Consider the following 20,311-nt stretch of genomic DNA (forward strand, 5'->3'; position numbering starts at 1 on the left):
CAGAGCAGATTTGACCCACAGAAGGCAATTTGCCAATCCTCCTGAAAGGGTAGGTTATACAGACACACTTAGGGCATAGCTCTGTGACAGAGTGCTTTCCTAGCACATGGGAAACCCAGATGACAGAAATCAGAAAAGATATAGTCACGACTTACAGTGCAGAGGAGAGAAAGTAGGGCAGAGAGCACAGCCAGGAGGGTGTTTCTGAGTCCCAGCGCTGACAACCCCGCCCACCCACCCAGTGTTCCCTTAAGTGTAAGCCTTCCCTACACAGGGCTGTTCTTTCATCACTTGGGCCCACAGCCATGCCCCTTACCCCCTGATAGGCCCGGAGAACAGCTCCAACGGTAGCCCACCTTCTGAAAGATGTGAAGATGTGAAACCACACTGACCGGCTGGTCAGGCGCAGCGGGGAGAAGGGACGGAGCGAGAGCAGCGGGGCCTAGATATAGAAGCCTGGCCATCAGACTCGAGGGTGCCCACCTGCTGCTTCCTTCCTCAAACGACCCTCAGTCAAGCCCAGCAGATGATCCAAAGGCAGTCACCAATCATTGAGAGTACCTGGCACAGAGAGAGCCGTACCCTCTAATCAGGGCACTGGAGATGTTTCTAGAAGTTTCCTCTGCTGTTTTCCTCCACTGTCCCAGTGGATGGGAACCTGGATCACAGGAGCAAATAGAAATGGAAACCAGGAGCCGGTTGTGGTGGTGCACCCTTGTAATCCTGGCACTCAGGGAGGCAGAGGTAGGCAGATCTCAGTGAGTTCGAGGCCAGCCTGGTCTATAGAGCGAGTCCAGAATTGTCAAGACTACACAGAGAAACCCTGTCTCAAAAAAAAAAAAAAAAAAAAGATGGGGGGGGGACTAGGGATGTAGATCCTTTGAAGGAGGACTTGCCTAGGATACCCAAGGCCATGCGTTCTACCAGAAGCACTGCTTAGTGGTGGGTGTCCTCCAGCACTGAGGAGGTAGAGACAGACAGATAAAGAGGGCATCTCAGTTTCTTGGTGAGTTTGAGGTCAGCCTGGGCCACATGAGACCGTTGGTTGGAGGGAGAGGGGACGACAGACAGGAGACACAGGATACAACAAACCAAGCTAAGGGTGGCAGTTCATGCCTGTCCTCCCAGCACTTAGGAGGCTAACTCAGGAGGATTACAGTTAGGTTCAAGGCCACCCAGCCCGAACAAGGCCGTCTGAAAAAAAAAAAAAAAAAAAAAAAAAGGAAACAGCTGTGCATTGTCAGGTGTCCTGACTGAAACCTGCTTGGGTTGTGAAGGGCTGTAGGCAATCTTGCATTTCAAATACCTACTAGGAATGACTCACATGAGACAAATTTCCTGGTCCTCCTGCTTCCATCTCCTGTGGGATGTCAGGAGTACACACCATTCCAGATTTACTTTTTCAACTTTTTAAAAGAGCTTTATTATTTTTATTCTGTGAACGAGCGTTTACCTGCGTATGTACACCCGGTGTCCATGGAGGCCAGAAGGCAGCCTCAGATCCCCTGGAACTGCAGTTACAAACACTCGAGCCACCGTGTGGATGCTGGCAACCGAGGCTGGATCCTCCACAGGAGCAGCAAGTGCTCTCAGCCACGGAGCGGTCTCTCCAGCCCCTAAACCCCTTCACTCATCATCTGGGATCATGTGACTGTAAGTGCCATGGAGCACATGTGAAGATCAAGAGAACAACTTTTGGGAGCTGGTTCTCTCCTTCCACCGTACAGATTCTGGGCACCGACCGTAGGTCCTCCTTGGTGGCTTTACCACCTGCTAGCTGTATTCTGTGCTGGGATTGAACCCAGAGCTTTCCTTGTGCATTCAAAGCAAAGTCTACCAACTGAGCCCTCTGATCCTCCTGCCTCTGCCTGCCAAGAACTGAGATTACACCCGTGTGGCCACGGCACCCAGCTCCATTTCCTCTTATTTCCTGATTTTCTATTTAGTTTTCTTTTCTGTGTATGAGTGTTTTGCCTGCACGTGTATCGGAGTAGCACATTCATTATTCACTGGTGTTCACTGGGACCAGAAAAGGTCATCGCATCCCCTAGGACTGGAGTTACAGCTAGTTGTGAGCCACCATGTGGGCGGTGGGAACCGAACCCCAGCCCTCTGGGGTCTTAACCACTGAGCCATCTCTCCAGCTCCTTCCCGTTCCTGTTCTTGACTGAAGCAAGTAGTCCCCAACGAGACTTTGAGAAGCACTGGTGCACACCTGTGAGCCCAGCCCTCAGGAAACAGATGCAGGTGCATCTCTGTGAGTTCGAGGCCAGCCTGATCTACAAAGTGAACTCCAGGACGGCCAAAGCTACACAGGGAAACCCTGTCTCGAAAACAAACAAACAAACAAACAAACAAACAAAAATGATGGCTTATTGGGTAAACACACTTTACTCAATAAGACACTTTACCCCACCAAGACCGGGGATCTGAGTTCAATTCCTGGGACACACGGTAGACGGAGAAAACTTACTCCCACAAGTTGTCTCAGTTATCATTACAGGGTAGAGACAGACAGACAGCAACATCTATGCTAAACCGAAGCCCAAAATAATATAGTTGGTCCTCTACCTGCTTGGAGGGCTGGAGAGGAGCTTAAATATCGTAAGAGGATGCTGCCTGCCAGATTCCAAATGATGCCCACGAAATAACCCAGTCATTTGACAAATGAATTACAGGACTGGAGAGATGGCTCAACGGCGAGCAGTGTCAACTGCTCTTCCAAAGGACCTGGGTTCAACTTCCGGCACCCACACGGCCGGTCACAGCCACGTGCAACTCAAGCTCCAGGCCTTCTTCCGGCCTCTACGGACACTAGGTATGTGGTGCAGACACTCACGCACAAAATATCCAGATACATAGAATTCAACTCACACACACAAATTAAAAAAAAAAAAAAAAAAAAAGAGCTGAAAGGTGCCAGGATCTACAGGGCAAATCCACCCCTTGACTAAATGCCTTGTGAAGACCTTGTTTGAATTCTTATTTTTTAAAAAAATTCAATATATAAGGCCAATTATGGTGGCTCAAGCTAGTCTCCATGCTTGGGAGGCTGAAGCAGGAGAATCAGGAGTTCAAGACTAGCCTGGGGCTACTTAATGAGAGCCTCTGTGTCACAAAAAAGTGCCAAGAGGAGGGAGGGAAGGAAGGGGCCTGAGGCACGTGAGAGCAGCTTAAGCTTTTGGGTTTTTTTTTTTTTTTTCTTTATTAGTCTTTGGAAATTCCCCACGTGCATAAATGTTATTTGGTCATTTTCACCCCATGACCTCCTTTCTCCTCAATCCCAGCCTTGCTCAGTCCTCCTACCTAAGAAGTCCACCTGGAGGACTTTCACCTCTACTGCTTTTAGAAAACGTGTTAATTAGAACCAGCAGAGTGACACATGCCTTTAATCCCAGCCCTCCAGAGGCAGGAGGATCTCTGTGAGGTCAAGGCGGCCAGCCTGGTCTGCATAGAGAGCTTCTGGAAAGCCAGGATTACATAGGGAGACCCTGTTTCACGGAAGGAACAAGCACTATCTTAATTAAGTCACTTATGATGTGTGTGGCCGTGGAGATGAGAGGACAGCCCACAGAGTCAGCTCTCTCCTTTCAAGCATGTGGGGTCTAAGGATGGAACTCGGGTCCTCAGCCCTCAGTGACAAGTGCCCGAACCACGTTATCATCCCAGTCCAGGTCTGATACTCTCCATAAGCGTGACGCTGGTGCTGTGGTTAAGCTATTTTTTTTTCTCCCAGTGTTGGCTTTTAGAGACATGAAACAAAATGTTGACAAAAAAATTACTTCATTTCTCATGTTTGCTTCTACAGAGTGAGTAAAGATAGGCCTTACTTAGCACGAGCTGGTGAGAAAAGGCTGAGCCATACAGGAAGTTGCACCCTCAGGAGATCTCACCACAGGACTCTTTACAGTTATGAATCAGGAAATAGCAGCTCCCAAGCGAAGAAGACAGACAGACAGACAGACAGACATTGACTCAGCTGAGTGATCAGAAGAAATTGGTTTTGGTTTTGGGTTTGGGTTTTGGGTTTTCCAGACAGGGTTTCTCTGTGTAGCCTTGACTGTCCTGGACTTGCTTTGTAGACCAGGCTGGCCTCAAACTCACAGCAGTGCATCTGCCTCTCCCTCCCTGAGTGCCAGGATTACAGGCATGCACCACTGTGCCCAGCAAAATTGGTTTTTGTGGTGCTGGGGATTGCAAAGGATAGCATTACATATGGCCAGTGACGGGGGTTCCAGCATCCTGGCAAACATGACTGCCTACATGCAGTCCAAACTGAGCAGTGCTGAAAGATCACAGAGTCCTAGGGCAAACACCATGCTGCAGGCCACAGACCTTTGCTTTCTACTGTATTGGGGTCATGGAAGACAAGAGGACAGTGACCCTTCTAACTGAGAGAGACACTGGACACAAGGGTGCCTGATCAGTAAAGAGGTTAGTGGTGAAATCTGATGTAGTCTGCAGATTGCTGCTTTTTAGAGTTATTGGGCTCTTGTAGATCTTAGGGAACTCACCGAAGTATTTAGGTTGAATACGTAGATGGGTGGATGAATGGCTGGCTAGACAAATGGATAAAAGGGTGGGTAGATGGAAGAATAGAGGAATGGATACTTAAGTGCGTAGGTAGATGGGTAGACAGATGCATGGATAGATCAATGAACAGAAGGATGAATGAATAGATGCATGGGTAGGTAGATGGATAAATGAACAGGTGGAGGACAGATGGATGATAGATGAATGGATAAAGATTGCAGATGTGTGGATGGATGGATGGATGGCTGGATGGATGGATGGATGGATGGGTAGATGGATGACTAGATAGAGGATAGAATTGTTAGTCCTTTGACTCTTTACAATGTGAGAAAACTCACTTTTCCTGTCATTGAATTCAGTGGATTTGTAATTAAAAAACCTATCAATTACAGCTGTGTCTAATCTAGATCGCTCTGAGAAAAGAACTAACCTCTGAATTGTGAAGCAAAATGTAGAAGTTACCATGTCACCATAATCATCGGTAGGCACGGTAGATATTTGCTGCTGTGGTAATACAATGCCAAAATAGCATTTGATCCAAGGCAGCCCACAGCAGCTCACGTGGCCCAACACTCGCGCAAGTGCTCCAGGCTAAAGGCCCTGATTTCCATCCTGGAAACCTGATGCTGCTCCAGTCAGTGGGTAAACTTCCTTGCTGCTAACTCCATCACCCGGATTCTTCTCCCTGGACCCACTTAGTGGGAGGGGAGAATTGAATACCCCAAGCTACCCATGTCACTGTGGTATGAATGTGTGCGCACACAGTAAATAAATAAATGAAATTTGTTCGTTCTTTCTTTCTTTCTTTCTTTCTTTCTTTCTTTCTTTCTTTCTTTCTTTCTTTCATATAGGCTGTCTCTGTGTAGCCGTGGCTGTCTTGGACTTGCTTTGTAGACCATGCTGGTCTGGAACTCATAGAGATCCACCTGCCTCTGCCTCCCAGAGTGCTAGGATTACAGGCATATGCCAATTTTTTAATTTTTTAATTTTCTTTTTTTATTACAGACATGCATGTGCCACTGCACCTGGCTCTGTAGCCCGGGATGGCCTAAAACTTGTTAACTAGCTCAGGACTGGCCTCAAACTACCAGAAATCCTCCTGCATCAGCCTCCCAAGTCCTAGGATTACAGGTGAGATATCAGACCAGTGTGTGTGTGTATGTGTGTGTGTGTGTGTAGCTGACAATATCATTTAGGAGCTCATACTAGCTAGGCAAGTGCTCTGCTGAGCTATTCTCCCAGCCTTTTGCTAATTTTAACTAATTGAAATTAGCATGTGTGCGAATTTGCTATAGTATCAGGGTTTTTTTTTAAGATTTATTTATTACTTATGCAATGTGTGTTAGCATGTACACCTGCACGCCAGAAGAGGAAACCAGATTTCATGTTTAGATAGTTGTGAGCCACCATGTGGTTGCTGGGAATTGAACTCAGGACCTTTGGAAGAGCTGCCAGTGCTCTTAACCTCTGAGCCATCTCTCCAGCCCAATATCAGGTTTTTTTGTTTTTTAAGTTAAGAAATTTTTGCTTATCGAGCCTCCGAATTTTCAGCTAGGGGTCTAGACTCAGGTCCTGCTTGAGCAACAAGCACTTGTTTTCCTGTGCCCTGGCTGCTCACAGTCTAACAGGAGAGACGGTGGTCAGCAGAGGCAGGGAGGACGAGGGAAGCTGTGCTCAGGGAGGGCTTCCCTGAGGTGGTGGCTCTTGACCAAGGCCCGAAGAGAGAAAACAACTGGGCGTCCCGGGAAAAATTTAGTTTGAGCTTAGTATGTTAAACCCACTGTGTGTGTGGCTAGTATGTGCAAAGCCCTGAGCTTGATTCCAAGCACTAGAAAAATAAAGAGGGACCTATGGTGAGGATTCTAGCCGGACGCTGGAGGCCTCCCTCGCACATGAAGGCAGCCGTGGAAGGAGAGGTGGCGGGCTGCATTTGTCTAGGATGGCTGTCAGTGTGGGCCGACACAGAATCAGAAACAGATTCAGTGGTTAAGAGCACTCAGTGCTCTTACAGAGGATGGGGTTGGCTCCCAGCACCCCATCAGGCAGCTCATAGCCACCTATCACTCTGGCTCCCACTACACACACACACACACACACTCTCTCTCTCTCTCTCTTAAAAAAACTTTAAAAAGGAAAATTTTCAAAATCAAAGTTACTTAAAATAGATTTTGTTTTTTGGGGGGTTTGGTCTTATTTTTTGTATGTGTATATATATATATATATATTTTGACTTGTTGGCTTGGTTCTAGTGCATGAACTCTGTCAACTGTCAATGTCAAAAGGTCAGCTGCATCTGCAAAAGGACAGAGGCCACAGGCCTGCACCCTACCAGAATTTCCCTTCTCTACCCACTGTTGGGCAACTCGAATCCTGTCTGGGACTGGAGTTGTGTTGGAGGCCACGCTGGAAAGGCTGGAAGTGTGTGTGTGTGTGTGTGTGTGTGTGTGTGTGTGTGTGCCTGTGCTGCAGTGCACATATGCAGGTCAGAGGAGAACTGGCAGGAGTTGGTTCTCTCTTTCCACCGTTGGGTCCCAGGGAGTAAACTCAGGCACACACACACAGACACACACACACACAGACACACATTTTAAACAGGGTCTTGGTATGTAATTCAGGCTAGCCTGAAACTCAGAATGTAGTCTGAGACATTGGACTCAAAACTCCAAATTCTCCTGCTTTCGCCTCCCTAGTGCAGAGATTACAGGTGTGAATGACTAATGCAGAGTGTATGTGTATATGTGCGTGTGTATGTGTATATGCACGTATGTGTCTCGGTGTGTGTGTGCACACGTGCATCTGCAGATGCCTGAGTTCACAGGTGCCTGTACAGGTTGACCTCAGGTATCTTCCTCCATCCCTCTCCTCTTCATTTATGGAGGCGGGGTCTCTCTATCACACACAACCAGGAGCTCACCAGTGAGGCCTGTCTGCCTTAGCTAGCTTGCCCCACCCCCAAGATTGCCTGCCTCTACTTCCCCGCTGTAGAGATTCCAGGCAGCTGCCAAGCCCACCCAAATCTCACAATGTCATGTGGTTCCTAGAGATGCAAACTCCAGTCCTCAGAGTTTCACAGCAGGAGCTTCAGCGGCTGAGCCTTAACCTCAGCCCTAGATCAGGCCCTAGGAGACCTTTGCCCCGGGGCAGTGGGGGAAAGATTATCCCTGGAGCCCATTTAGGAAAACACAAAGAGTCAGACAACTGAGACGGGGCGGGGCTCGGCTCCCAGAGCAGTGGCCCAGCAGGAAGCCCTGGGTTCCATCCTTAGCAGAGCCTAAACCTAGTTTGGTGGAATAACCCCAGCACTCAGGAGGTGGAGGCAGGAGGACGGTAAATTCAAACCCTGGCACTCCTACAGCTCCTGTTTTCCCAAAGTCATGGCCGACCACCATCAAACACTTTCTTTTATAAGATGTATTTTTAATACGTATACGGGTATCTGACTATGTGCGTGTGTAGTGCCTGAGGGCATTGGATCCCGAGACCACCTCTCCACTTCCCCACACTGTGCACAGACTTGGGATGGAGATGAGCCTCAGCTCACCTGCTGAGCTGTGCCTTGGAAGGAAAACATGGAGGCCCCAGGCTTAATGAGTCACTGTGAGGAGCCAGACAGCCTCCAATGGACCCAGGGAACAGGTCAAGGTTGGCCCCTGTGTTCCCAGAAGCCACTCAAGGCAACTCCAGCTCAGGCAGAGCTAAGGGTGGGAGAGTTGGGGCATGGACTAGAGAAATGGAAAAGGCTGGGGTGCATTGGCAGGACACTAAAGGGGCAAAATGTCTGCCTATACCACACACACACACACACACAAAATACACACACAAAATCCATAACTGCCAGCAGCAAGAGAAACTGAACTGTTTATTGGCCGGATCTGGGTTTCCAGCAAAAGGGGGACATTTGGGAAGCTTTATGAGGGGAGACACACTCCCAACTGGCTCCTTGCCTCCCAAATTTCCCCTTCTTTAGCCTTTGCTTTCACAGATTTCTTTGAGGCAGAGGTTTCCATGTGTGGGAAAGATGATCCAGCAATTCTTGAACATGGTCAGACCACCCCCCAACACACACATCCCCGCCCCCCTGCCCGTCTGGCAGTTTCAACACGAATGTGAGCATGAGAGCTCAGGGAGCACCCACACTGGGACAGGAGGTCACACCCGACACACTGGCACACAGACACATATAAATACAGTTTGTACCGCTTTGGACTTTGTATTTCTCCACAGGATTTAGCAAAGTCCTTCAGGGACAACGCCACAAGAGTACCCAGGAATGTCCTTGGCCACCCACGTTACATTAGCTACCTTACTCATGCCAACTTGCAAGACAGGTGGTGATGGTGGCGCACCCTGTCACACCAGCACTCAGGAAGTGAGGGCAGATGGATGAGAGGTGCAAAGCCAGCCTTAGCTACATGAGTTGGAGGCCAGCCTGGGCGACATGAGACCCTGTCACAATTTTAAAAAAACAAAAACAAACAAACAAAAAACCCAGCCACAAAGACAATTGGCAAGCAGCCGCCTCCAGCTCAAGGCCACCCTGCCTTATGAAAACTGGTACCTGGTAGGACGAAGTGGAAAGAACTCATGGGGAGGGAGGCTGGGTTTGGGGGTACGAGTTCCAGGAATGACCAGGATCTCCCCTAGGCTTGCTGGAAAGCGCGAAGCCTCCTCCATATATGCCCCATGCTGATTTCCACAGCCCTCCCCTGATTCCTCTGCCATCCCCTATAGAGCAAGCAGTCAATGAGTTCTGAGCACAGAGACTGGCATTCCAGGGCTCCTCCCTGCCCCCACAGTGGCTTCCTTTCCTCGAACATGAAAGGAAAGGGAAGAAGAAGTAGCAGAGTTGATGAAATTGGGGAAGCTGTGGATTTAGGCCTCGGATAGACAGGGAGGAAGCCTTGGGTCCCCTGGGGACAGTGTTTCCACAAGAAGTGGTCTAAGGTTGTTGGTGGAAGGTGGCAGGAGCTGGGTGTGGTGGTCCACAGCTTTAAAATCCCAGCGCTCAGGAGGGAGGGGCAGGCGGAGCTCTGTGAGTTCCAGGCCAGCCTGGGCTGCACAGCAAGTTGTAGGCCAGCCATGGCTACCTGGAGAGGCTCCTAAAAGGAGGCAGGAAGAGAGAGAGAGCCAGGTGGCTGGAAGGAAGGACAGGACGAAGACACCCTTTGTACCAATTCGTAAATGCTCTAGCCCTAAGCTCCAGCCTGCTGTCCCGCTCGCTAGACTCTCAATGGTCCCCACAGTCACGGTACTATAATCTGATTAGTCAGCGCCTCCATTGGCCACCTGACCTATGAGCCGTGGTCAGTTAACTGGGCCTGTGGCGCTGAGGGACACTGTGAGGTCACCCGGTCTCTCCCCACAGAGCTCTGTGTGGCTCGCTTATCTATCAGTTCACCCTTTCCCTTCAGACCACTGTGTTACCCTCCAGAAATGTGGGAGATGTGGGCATGTGCAAGCCTCTCTCCAGCGAGCTGGAGCTACGGAGGGGCAGGAGACGGTGACCAGGGGCCCCACCTCTACCCGTCACCCCCTTCCCCCGTCGCCAGCACTGCAGGGGCCTTAGCACCTCCCTTCGAAGGTCCCGGCTACGCCATGTATAGATGACAGGGTTGAGCAGAGAGTTGAGGGTGGCAAAGGCAAAAAAATAATGGGCTTTGTAGAGGACAGGACAAGCCCGGACGGGACAGGCAGAGTCTAAGAGAAGGATGCTAAAAGCCGGCAGCCAGCAGATGATGAAAACACCCAGTACGATGGTGACCGTCTTGAGCAGGGCCAGGGTCTGGGGGCCAGCAACGTCCGCATGGCTGGAGCGGACTACGAAGTAGATTCGGACGTACAGTGCCACGATAGCCAATAAGATAACAGAGAAGATGGTGACCACGCCGAGCACATAGTGCTTGGCATAGAGGGGCAGGACAGTGGAGCAGGCCTCCAGATGGTCCAGACAGTTCCAGCCTAGGATGGGCAAGCCACCCAGAATCAGCGAGATCAGCCACGAAGCCCCAATGAGCATCAACATTCGACAGCTTTTATCACTGCCATAAAGCTTGACCTTGGCGAGGGCTACTTGTCTCTCGATGGCAATAGCCAGGAGGCTGAAGACTGAGGCAGAGAGAGTGATGAAGGCCGAACCCTCTCGGGCAAACCACTGCAAGGGAGTCAGTGACAGAGTAACAGGCCCTGAGAACAAGGTGTTGGCCACGAAGGCCACCCCTGCCAGCAGGTCGGAGGCCGCCAGGTTGCCAAGGAACAGGTACATCGCCGAATGGAACTTGCTGTTTCTTGCCACTGCGATTAGCACTAGAAGGTTCTCCACCACGATGGCACAGCACAGGAGGATGATGAAGGCCGAGGCCACCTTGCGGGAGGGGGTCTCCTGCATGTCCAGAGTCTCCTTGGTGTAATTGTAGTGTTCCAGAACCTTCTCAGGATTGAGGTACTCTGAGTATAAGCCACCCATGGTGTGGCTCAGTGGCCTGCTGGGGCCATGGGGCTGGGAACTGCAGAGAAGAGAGGGGAACAGAAAAGGGACAACAGGTCAGAGCTGTGGCTTTTTCGAGGCCTCTGAACTGAGACTGCAGAGGCCCAGGGTCTAGCTCCGAGTTCTCAGTGAGCGGCCCCACGAAAGCTGCATTCGTCACGGTTCCTCCACATGACAGAATGCTTAGAGAAGTCAGTTCATTTTTTTCCTCCGAGGTACCAAGCTAGCAAGTGACAGGGCACACAGCCAGTAAGCCCTGAGCAGCACTCTCCTGTGTTGGTTGTTGTTGCCTTTTGATATTTTGCTTTGTTTGAAGACAGAGCCTCACAGAGAGAACTCACAGAGTCCTACCTGCCTCTGCCTCCCAAGTGCTGGGATCAAAGACGTGTTACACCGTGTAAGATCTGTTCAGTGAGATTCTGTCTCAGAAACAAAAACACAGAGTGCTAGGGCTGTAGCTCACTGTAGAGCACTTGCCTGCCTGGCATGGAACCCTGGGCTTCATCCTTAGCAGGGCATAAACAAGACATGGTTCTATCTGTGATCCCATCACTTGGGAGGCAGATGCAGGAGGATTGGGGTCATGGTCCTCTTTGGCCATATAATGAAGCAAGTTGGGGAAGACAGCCTGGGCTACACAGGATGGGGCTCAAAAAACAACCTCCATAAAGAAGTAGTTGGTGTGGCTACATACATCTTAAAAGGGAAGGCAGAGGCAGGCAAGTCTCTGTGAGTCTGAGGCCAGCCTGCCTAAAAATAAAAAATAAAAAACAGAACAGGTGCGGTGGCGCACTTCTTTAAATCCCAGCACTCGGGGAAGCAGAGGCAGAAGCAGGTAGAGCTCTCTGAGTTTGAGGCCAGCCTGGTCTACAAAGTGAGTCCAGGACAGCCAAGGCTACACAGAGAAACCCTGTCTTGAAAATAAAATAAAATAAAATAAAATAAAATCCAATACCAACTGGTCATCCCTGCAATCATATTCATACAAGAGACATTATATAGGCTTGAACATGTTGTATTTATCTATTTAGGAATATGCAGAGACAACTAAAGAAATCAAGGCCCTGAGTTTGAGTGAGAACAGGGGGTTGCAAGGGAAGAGTTAGAGAGAGAAATGGGAAGAGGGAAAATGATGTAATTTTTATTTAGATAAATACTTTATAAAAACTTATTTTTTAAAAACTTAGGCATAGCTGATCAGCGGTGGCCCACGAGTTTAATCCCAGCACTCAGGAGGCAGAAGCAGGCGGATCTCTGAGTTCAAGGCCTACAGTTCAGGTCTACAGAATGAGTTCCAGGACAGCCAGGGCCACACAGAGAAACCCTGTCTCAAAAGCAAAAACAAACAAATAAAAACACCGAACCAAACAAGACAGGCATCGTGGTGAATTCAGAAGGCAGAGGCAGGACGGCTACACACTCCAGCCAGCCTGAGCTTCATAGCAAGACCCTGTCTCCAGAAAACAAACAAACAAAGAGCAAACAGAAGGTTTTCTGCACTTCTAGAAACCTCACCTCTCTTCCTTTAGAACGACCTCAGTAGGTCTTGGACAGCTTGTCACTTCTGTCCTGAGCACAGGAGCCTCAGGCTTCATGCAGCCTGCTGACCAGGGTCAGCAAGATTCTTATTACCAGCAGCACCAACCCCTGGCCATTACCACCCACTGCCCTGACTCCAGCCTGGGTCTAAGCCTTGAGGCCATGGGCACACCCAAAGATAAGGACTGGGGGAGACACCAGGACGGCCCTAAAGTCCCAGCCTCCCAGAGCTGCACTATCTTGAAGGGCATAGACCTGGGTGGCAAGGCAGATTTGTTCACATTCCAACTCTGACACACTCGGAGAGTGAGCTGCTGAAGGCTCAGCCTCTTGGCCTCAACATACCCATCTGTACAATGGGTACCAAGAGATCACTCCAGAAGGGACAGGAACATCTTTTTCAAGGATGTGTGAAACCTGGGTGGTGCTATCCACCTGCAATCACAGCCCAAGTTGTAAACTTGCACCCAAGACTTTAAAACCAGCCTGGGCAAGGGCAAGAGCAGACAAGGGGATGGAAGGGGCATGAGAAAAGGGGGGGTTAAGCACTTGCTGAGCACGCCTAACACCTTGAGTTTGATTCCCCAAAGCTACAGAAGAGGACTGACTCCCCAAAATTATCCTGTGACCTCCATGTTGGATGTCAGTGGCATGGATGTGCCCACACTCACATACATATCATGCTTCCCCCATGATAATAAACATAATAGACTTTTAAAAAGGAGGAGAAAGGAAGGAGAGAGCCACACAGGGGCTGGGGAGACCGCTTAGTGGGGAAAGCACTTGCTCTCTCAGGATGAGGACCCCAGTTTGAGCCCCATGTTAAATAAGGCCAATAATGGTAGCAGGTGGGAGCCTGGGATAGTTAATCACCCCTGGAGGCTCAATGGAAAAAAATTAAGAAGAAAAAAAATATATGCAGAGCCTGAAGAAATGCATCAGTAGGCAGAATACTCACCTTGCAAATATGAGGACCCAAGTCCAATCTTAGCACTCAAACAAAAAAGCTAAGGGTGAGCTGGTGGCGTTGGCAGGCGAGATCTGAGTTCAAGGTCAGCCTGGTCTACAGAGCGAGTGCCAGGACAGCCAAGAATACATAGAGAAACCCTGTCTTATAAAAACAAAATCCAACCAAACAAAGCCAAAGTGATGGCTCAAATTTGTAACCCCAGCTCGGGGCAAGCTGGGATTTCAGGAAGATCCCCGGCCCGCTGGTCTTTCAGCCTCCTCTGCTTGGAGAGTTTCGGGTAACTGAGAGACCCTGTCTCAAAAACAAAGCAAAACAGGACGGGATGGAATTTGAGGAACAACAGGTGAACTGTCCTCCGGTATACATGCTCCTGTGCACACATGCACCCCATACACAACCCACACAGAGAGCGGAGGAAATACCCAACAGGTGTTAGCTAATGTCTTCAGTGCCCCCTTTCCCAACACACACAAATTTGGAAATTTGGGCTGCCTCCCTTCACTCGATCTTCTGGGAAAGGATAGCGACTTAGCCAAAAAAAAAAAAAAAAAAACTCCAACAGCCGGTTTCCATTCCGACCATCTCACACTAACCAAGGACACTGGGTCCCTGGAGGGTGGGCAGGGCCCTGGCACCCCCTCCGGTGCCAGGATGCAATCCAGATGTGCTAAGCCCCTGGAACAAACATGGCGGAGTCCCTGACACATCCGGTGCAGGGAAGTCTGGGGTGGGAAAGGAGAGAATGAGGAGGGTCACCAGTGACCGGTCCGGGAAGGTCCTGGCTGGGAAGATGGGACAGCTGCTCAAGTCATGTGAGCTGTGAAGGGGCCCCCCTGGAGCAGCCCATGCAGAGGGGCTGGGAGGGGGGTTAGAATTTTGTTTCCATGAAAGTCTGAGTCACCCACCCCTTCTTTGCAAGGAAAGCGGAGCTGAGTCCGGGGAAGGGTTGGGGAGGGGATCTGTGTGGGCGGACACATGAGCTGCTGAGCACACACCGTGGCCAGCTAGAGTGGGTTGGGGGGAAATCTTGGTGGGGCGAAGGCTCCAGTCCCTGATTACAGGGAGGGGCCGCATGCTAAACACTCTCCCCAGCTCGGGCTTTCCAGAAAGAGCAGGGGCCACGTGTTTTCCAGAAAGAGCACCGTTCCAGAAGCTGGCTGGTAGAGCCGGTTCCTAGTGAGCGCTGAGAGTGATGGGGGGCTTCCGGGTCGCCCAGCCATCTCCTTTTCCCCGGATGCCCCCTCGGTGGGACACCCTGGCTTTTGAGGGGGGTTTTCAGAGACAGCTGCTCCCCGCCCCCCTGGGCGAGGGGACATCCGCCCTACTTTGGGAACAGAGAAGAGCTTGTACGTGTCCTCGGGGACAGCTGCCCCACCCAGATCCTCACACAGAGGCCCCTTGTTTCCCCTGCCTGGACAGAGCCCCGGGCGCCCAATGCCCTCAGCAACTTGCAGGCCACACAACCTTTTTATCAAGCCAGGTCTTCAAGCCGAAGTAGCCCTGGGTCTGATTGGCTCATTTTCGGTGCATCCTCGGCATCCGATTGGTCCAGCTGGGGGCGCTCTGAGAAGAAGTCTACAATCGTTCCCTTTTGCAAGCTGCTGGGGCTCTGCTCTTCAGAAGCTGTGTGATTGTCCCTGTGGGACTGTTTGAACCGCTGCCTGACCACTGGGTCACCCTCCCTCAGACGCCTCCAGGCTGCCCTGATCATCTGGGCCCCTCTTGGGGTTCATAATTGAGAATCACCCCTCCCAACTGCAAGCTTGGTGGGCAAGAAGCCCAGGGTGTGTCCCTTAGCCACCCTCTGAAACTCCCACCTCTCCTCCATTCTGACGGAGTAGACGAGAAAGAATTATGGCCATTTCCTGCAGAAATAAATGTGACCAGCCCCGCCGGAGCACCCCAGGGACTAGCCAGAAAGTCTGTCTTCCCGGGGGCAGAAGACTGTGAGTTTATATTCAGTTTATGCAGACGCTAAGACTTTCCACAGCACACACACACACACACACACACACACTAGTAAGGAAGGGGAAACTGAGGTCAGGCTGTCTCTCCAGTCTCGCCTCCCCTCCTAGAACCTTTCTAACCAAACACAGGAGCTTAAGCACTTTAAGGACTCCCAGAAAGAGGAAGCTAGCCAAGGGTTGGAAGCCTTGGAGGAAGAGGCACTCTCCAGGCGGATAGAGGTTGGCCTGGCCTCCTCCCTTTGTCTGGACTCCAAGACCTAGCTAAACCCCAAGTCTGGTCTCCTGTCCCCCCGCACCACAGTGGTCCAGACTGCCTCTCAGAGAGAGACACGGGAAATTGCCACTAAAGACTAGACTCTGAACTGAAAATGAACCTGATCAGTCCACACCTATAATCTCAGCTACACAGGAAGCTGAGGAAGGAAGATGAAGAGTTCAAGACCAGCATAGGCTGAGTTGGAGGGGCACAGGGAGAGCCTGACTCAAGTAGAAACTAAAGCAGAGGGCTAGGAGATGTTGAGATGGCTCACTAGCTAAAGGCACTTATCACCAAGCTTGAAGACTTGTTCCAGCTCCAGTACCCACATAGTGGGAGAGAGAACTGACTCCCAAGTTAGCTTCTGACCTGCACACTTGTGCCATGAAACACATGTCCACACATATACACATACCCACAAAATAAATGAACGTAATTTTTAAAATGTAAAAATATTAAAAAGCACCATCTGTCGGCACACACTATTAATCCCAGGACTTGGGAGACAGAGGCCGGCGGATCTCTGTGAATTTGAGACCAGCCTGATCTACATAGTGCATTTCAGGATAGCCCGGGCTACCCAGTGTGACTTTTCTATAAGTAAATAAAATTAAGGACAGCTTGTTGTAGCTTGTTTTTTGAAGCCCTGGGTTCCCAGGACTGCAGAAAACAGACAAGGAAGAGGAGCAAGGGAAAGGGCTTGGAGTGAGGGAAGAGAGATAGACCCAGGCACGACTGCTTAGCTAAAGATTAGGGAAGAGGAAGGCTGGAGGAAGGCCTGGTGGCTTAATGGGTCCCCTCCCTCGGCTGCCTCCCAGTTCCACAGACCTCAACCCATCCCTCCCAAGCTCAGCCCTGCACACACCTTTTTTCCCCCTTTTCTTTTGGTTGCTGTGTGGTTGTAGAGCCTTCTACAATGCTGCTGCCCACCAAGCCTGCAGGGGAGAACTGGCTGAACTTATAACTTCATCTTCACTCTCCCTTTCCACATTCTTCTATGGCTCCCCAGGGGCCCAGGACACACCTCACTAGCCTCCCAAGGACCATCTGAATCTCCATCAGGCCCTACTGTAGTTTCCTACAGCCCCCCCCCCCACACACCTACACAAACACCTTCTCCGGTAGACTATCTCATCTTTGGATTTCATTTGAATGTCACTTTCTATATCTTCAGAAACTACATTCTCTTTTTGTTTTGTATTTGAGACAGGATCTTACTGGGTACCCCAGGTTGAGCAGAAACTCGCTATGTGGATCAGGTTGGCCTTGAATTCGCAAAGATCCTCCTGCCTCAGTCTCCTGAGTGCTGGGATTAAAGAAATAGAGCATCGTGCCCAGCACAGCACACCTCCAAATTCTATCGGCGCATCTGGCTTTATAATCAGAAATGATCTTGTTTTCCACAGTACCGTGTGAGGCAAGTTCACTCTCAGCCTCTTGTGCCTGGTGCAAAGGAGGCAGGCTCATGAATGAACGAAAGAGCCCGAAGTTGGAGCGCTCGCGTGCGAGGCTTGGGACACCTCGGGTCCCCAGCAGCACCCCAACCCAACCACCAGACCTAGACGAAGCCAGGCGCGTCTCCATGGAGACGACAGCAGGACTTGCCCGGCCCAGGCAGCACTCTCTGGCTCCTTATCAGGCCGAGGAATGCGCGGTATCCACACTCGCTCGGGCTAGGGCGGCGCCATCTCTCTCGGAGACCCCGACGCGCGCCCAGGATGCCCCTACCCTGCACATGGTAACAGGAGGAGGCGACACCTCTGCATCCCACCGAAGGGCCCTCACATCTAGATTCCCGGAGCACTGGGGCGAGGGGAAGACCCCAGCTGCAGCAGCTACACCCCGCCCCCGGCCCCAATGATGCTCCCACGTCGCGCCACAGGGGACAGTAATCTCGGCGAGTGTCGCCTTGGGCGTCTAACAAGGATAGAGACGGGGGTGGAGAGGGGAGGTGGAAATCCCCGAGTGAGTCAACTCGTGCCAGAGAAGGGGGCGAGGTCTCAACGCTGTGTAGCCCGCGACAACGCGTACTCCACGCCACGCGTGCCTTCCTTCACCCCTACGCCCCATCCCCGAGCTAGGACGAGAAGAGGAGGCGCCTGGACTTTGCAGTTACTGTCCCTTTCCTTCGAAACAAAGCGATGCCCCCGAAAGAAACACCGGAGGAGAGGGGCAACTCAGGGAAACTGAGGGGAAAAAAAAAACAAAAAAAAAAACTAGCCTCATTGGCGGTGTGGCGATGGTCTTCCCCAGGGACCCGCCCATGAACCCCGAGCGTCTGCGGCTCGTACGTAGCCTAGCTCAAGCCGGAGACAGAAAAGGAGGGATGCTGCGCCTCTCCCCAACAACCCCCCCTCCCCAAACCTTGCTTCCTGAGAACCCCCAGCCTGTCTTGCAAAGTAGCCAGCCCAAAGCGCTCAGATTCCGCCTTTCTCTTCAGCGCCAACTTCCTGCCCAGAGGAAGGCGGGGAGCTCGGTCTGGGGGTGCGCCACTGAGTAGGTGGGAAGCTGCCCCGAGCAGTGGAGAGGGGCGCACGGTGGGAGACCGACCCCCTCGGTGCAGGAGAGCCCGGAGCAGCGCGTGCAACGCCCGTTCGAGCGCCTGACCCCAGGCTGGGCCCCCAAACTGGGTTCCCACCATCTCAGAGGACCGCGGCCCTCCCAGATCGGAACCTCCCCTTTGCCCCGCACGCTCACCTGGGTAGGCCGGCCGGGGTCCCTGCCCTGGCCTGAGTGGCCTCGGCGTCTGTGCCTCGGGACAGGCAGCGGGTGCTTTTGGAAGCTGCTGGCTGGGCTCGGTCTAAGTCCCGGAGTTGGGGACCCAGGATAAGAGAGAGGCGGGCACAGACGCCGCCTCCGGCCCCTACTCCCTGCTCGCCCCGCCCTCCTCTCCTCCTCTTTCCGGCGGCGACTTGCAATGAATTCCAGATGTGGCCAGCCAGTCAGCACAGGGGAAGAGCAGGGCCCCTTTGTCCGCACCCCCCCCAACTCCCGCCCTGTCCCTCCCAGCCCCCACCTGTGAGAAGAGCCGTCGCATGATGTCACAGCCTCGTGACGTCATAGCTCTCTTAGGTAGCTCTCCCAGGTAGCCTAGACCTGAAACAACTGTGTTCCTTTTGGGATATACTCAAGGCTTAGCTCCCGGCTGATGCCTGGGACCTAGAAATGGAGGAAATCATCGCTTACCTACTACATGAGGACTCAGTAAACCAGGATTAAGCACCTACTATGTGTTTCTACAAGAAATCAACTCCTATTTTGTGCCATGCCCAGGCCCCAAAACAGACCTGTTCTTTGACTTAGTAAGAACCTCAAAACCCAACTGGCTGTGGTCTGTCGTCCCAGCACCTGGGACGGGGGAGGTAGAGGGATCAGGAGTTCAGGGTAGTCCTGGAAGCCCTAGCCAGACTGACTGAGGGAGACCCTTTCTGGAAAACAACAGGCTGGAATGTGGATTCAGGTGATAGACTGTTTGCCTAACCGCGCAAAGCCCTGGGTTCCATCCTCAGCACTTCGTACATAAACAGGACACGGTAGCTTGGGCCTCTAATCCCAGTACCTGGGAAGTAGAGGCAGGAGGTTTGTTCTATAGTTTGAAGTCAGCCTTGACGACACCATCCTGCTGATTTCTTCCCTCCAAACAACTCAGAGTGAAACAAATTTCCAAAATTAAAGAGTAACACCAGGTCAGCTCACTAGGCGGGGGAAAGTGCTTGCCTGGAAGCCTGGGCTGAGTTCAGTCCCCGGAAGCTAAGTTGGCCTCTGACCTCCACAGGACACCATGGCACTGAGGCACCTGCATTCCCGATACATTTGCAATGGTAGTAAGTGCATTTTTAAAAAGACTAGCAGGCTGCTGAGCTGTCAGCAGTAAAGGCTGCCCGGGAACCACATGGTGGGAAGTGAGAACCCATTCCTGCCAGTTGTCCTCTGACCTCCAAGGTCTGCTGTGGCACACGCACACACACCCAGATAATAAAATTAAAATTAATATACTTTTTCAAGGTACGGTTTCTCTGTGTAACGGAGCCTTGGCTGTCCTGGACTCCCTACATAGACCAGGCTGGACTCAAACTCAAAGAGCTCTGTCTGTCTCTGCCTCTGGAGTGTTGGGATTGAGGGCAAGTGCCCCCATGCCCAGCTTAAAGTAATACATTTTTAAAAGGCGCTGAGGAGGCGGCTCAGTGCTCAAGAGCACTTACTGCTCTTGTAGAGGGCAGAACTTCCCAACAGTCACAGGCCTGATACCGTCTTGTGACTCCAGCCCAGGGGATCCAACACTTCCAGCCTCGAGCACCTGTACTTCCAGGCACATACCCACAATTACACAATTAAAGACAAAAGACATTAAACACGCAGAAAGGAAGGGTAAAGTGTACACCCAAACATAAACTCCACAAGAACAAAGAACGTGTTCCTCTTGACTTGTTCAACAGTACCCCTCATATCTGCGTGCAGACATTTGTGGGGGCACAAATGTTGCTCACTGTTGCAGCCCCTGCCTCTCGTGCACAGGGGCCAGTGTTCAGTCTCCAGCACCCCAAAAAAATAAATATGTACGC

At 51.4% G+C, this 20,311-nt stretch overlaps 1 protein-coding gene across 1 annotated transcript; it reads right to left on the reverse strand.

The window, feature by feature from the left end:
* Positions 1-8,374: 8,374 nt before the first annotated feature.
* S1pr2 (sphingosine-1-phosphate receptor 2) lies at positions 8,375-18,644 on the reverse strand. The gene is made up of 2 exons (XM_021652475.2): positions 18,447-18,644; positions 8,375-11,036 (listed from the first exon to the last, which is right to left on the reverse strand). The coding sequence occupies exon 2, from the start codon at positions 10,994-10,996 to the stop codon at positions 9,941-9,943; it is 1,056 nt and encodes a 351-aa protein (XP_021508150.1). The 5' UTR covers positions 10,997-11,036; positions 18,447-18,644; the 3' UTR covers positions 8,375-9,940.
* Between the last annotated feature and the right edge of the window lie 1,667 nt (positions 18,645-20,311).

This window comes from Meriones unguiculatus, chromosome 1, assembly GCF_030254825.1.
Source record: "Meriones unguiculatus strain TT.TT164.6M chromosome 1, Bangor_MerUng_6.1, whole genome shotgun sequence".
Lineage (NCBI taxonomy): Eukaryota > Metazoa > Chordata > Mammalia > Rodentia > Muridae > Meriones > Meriones unguiculatus.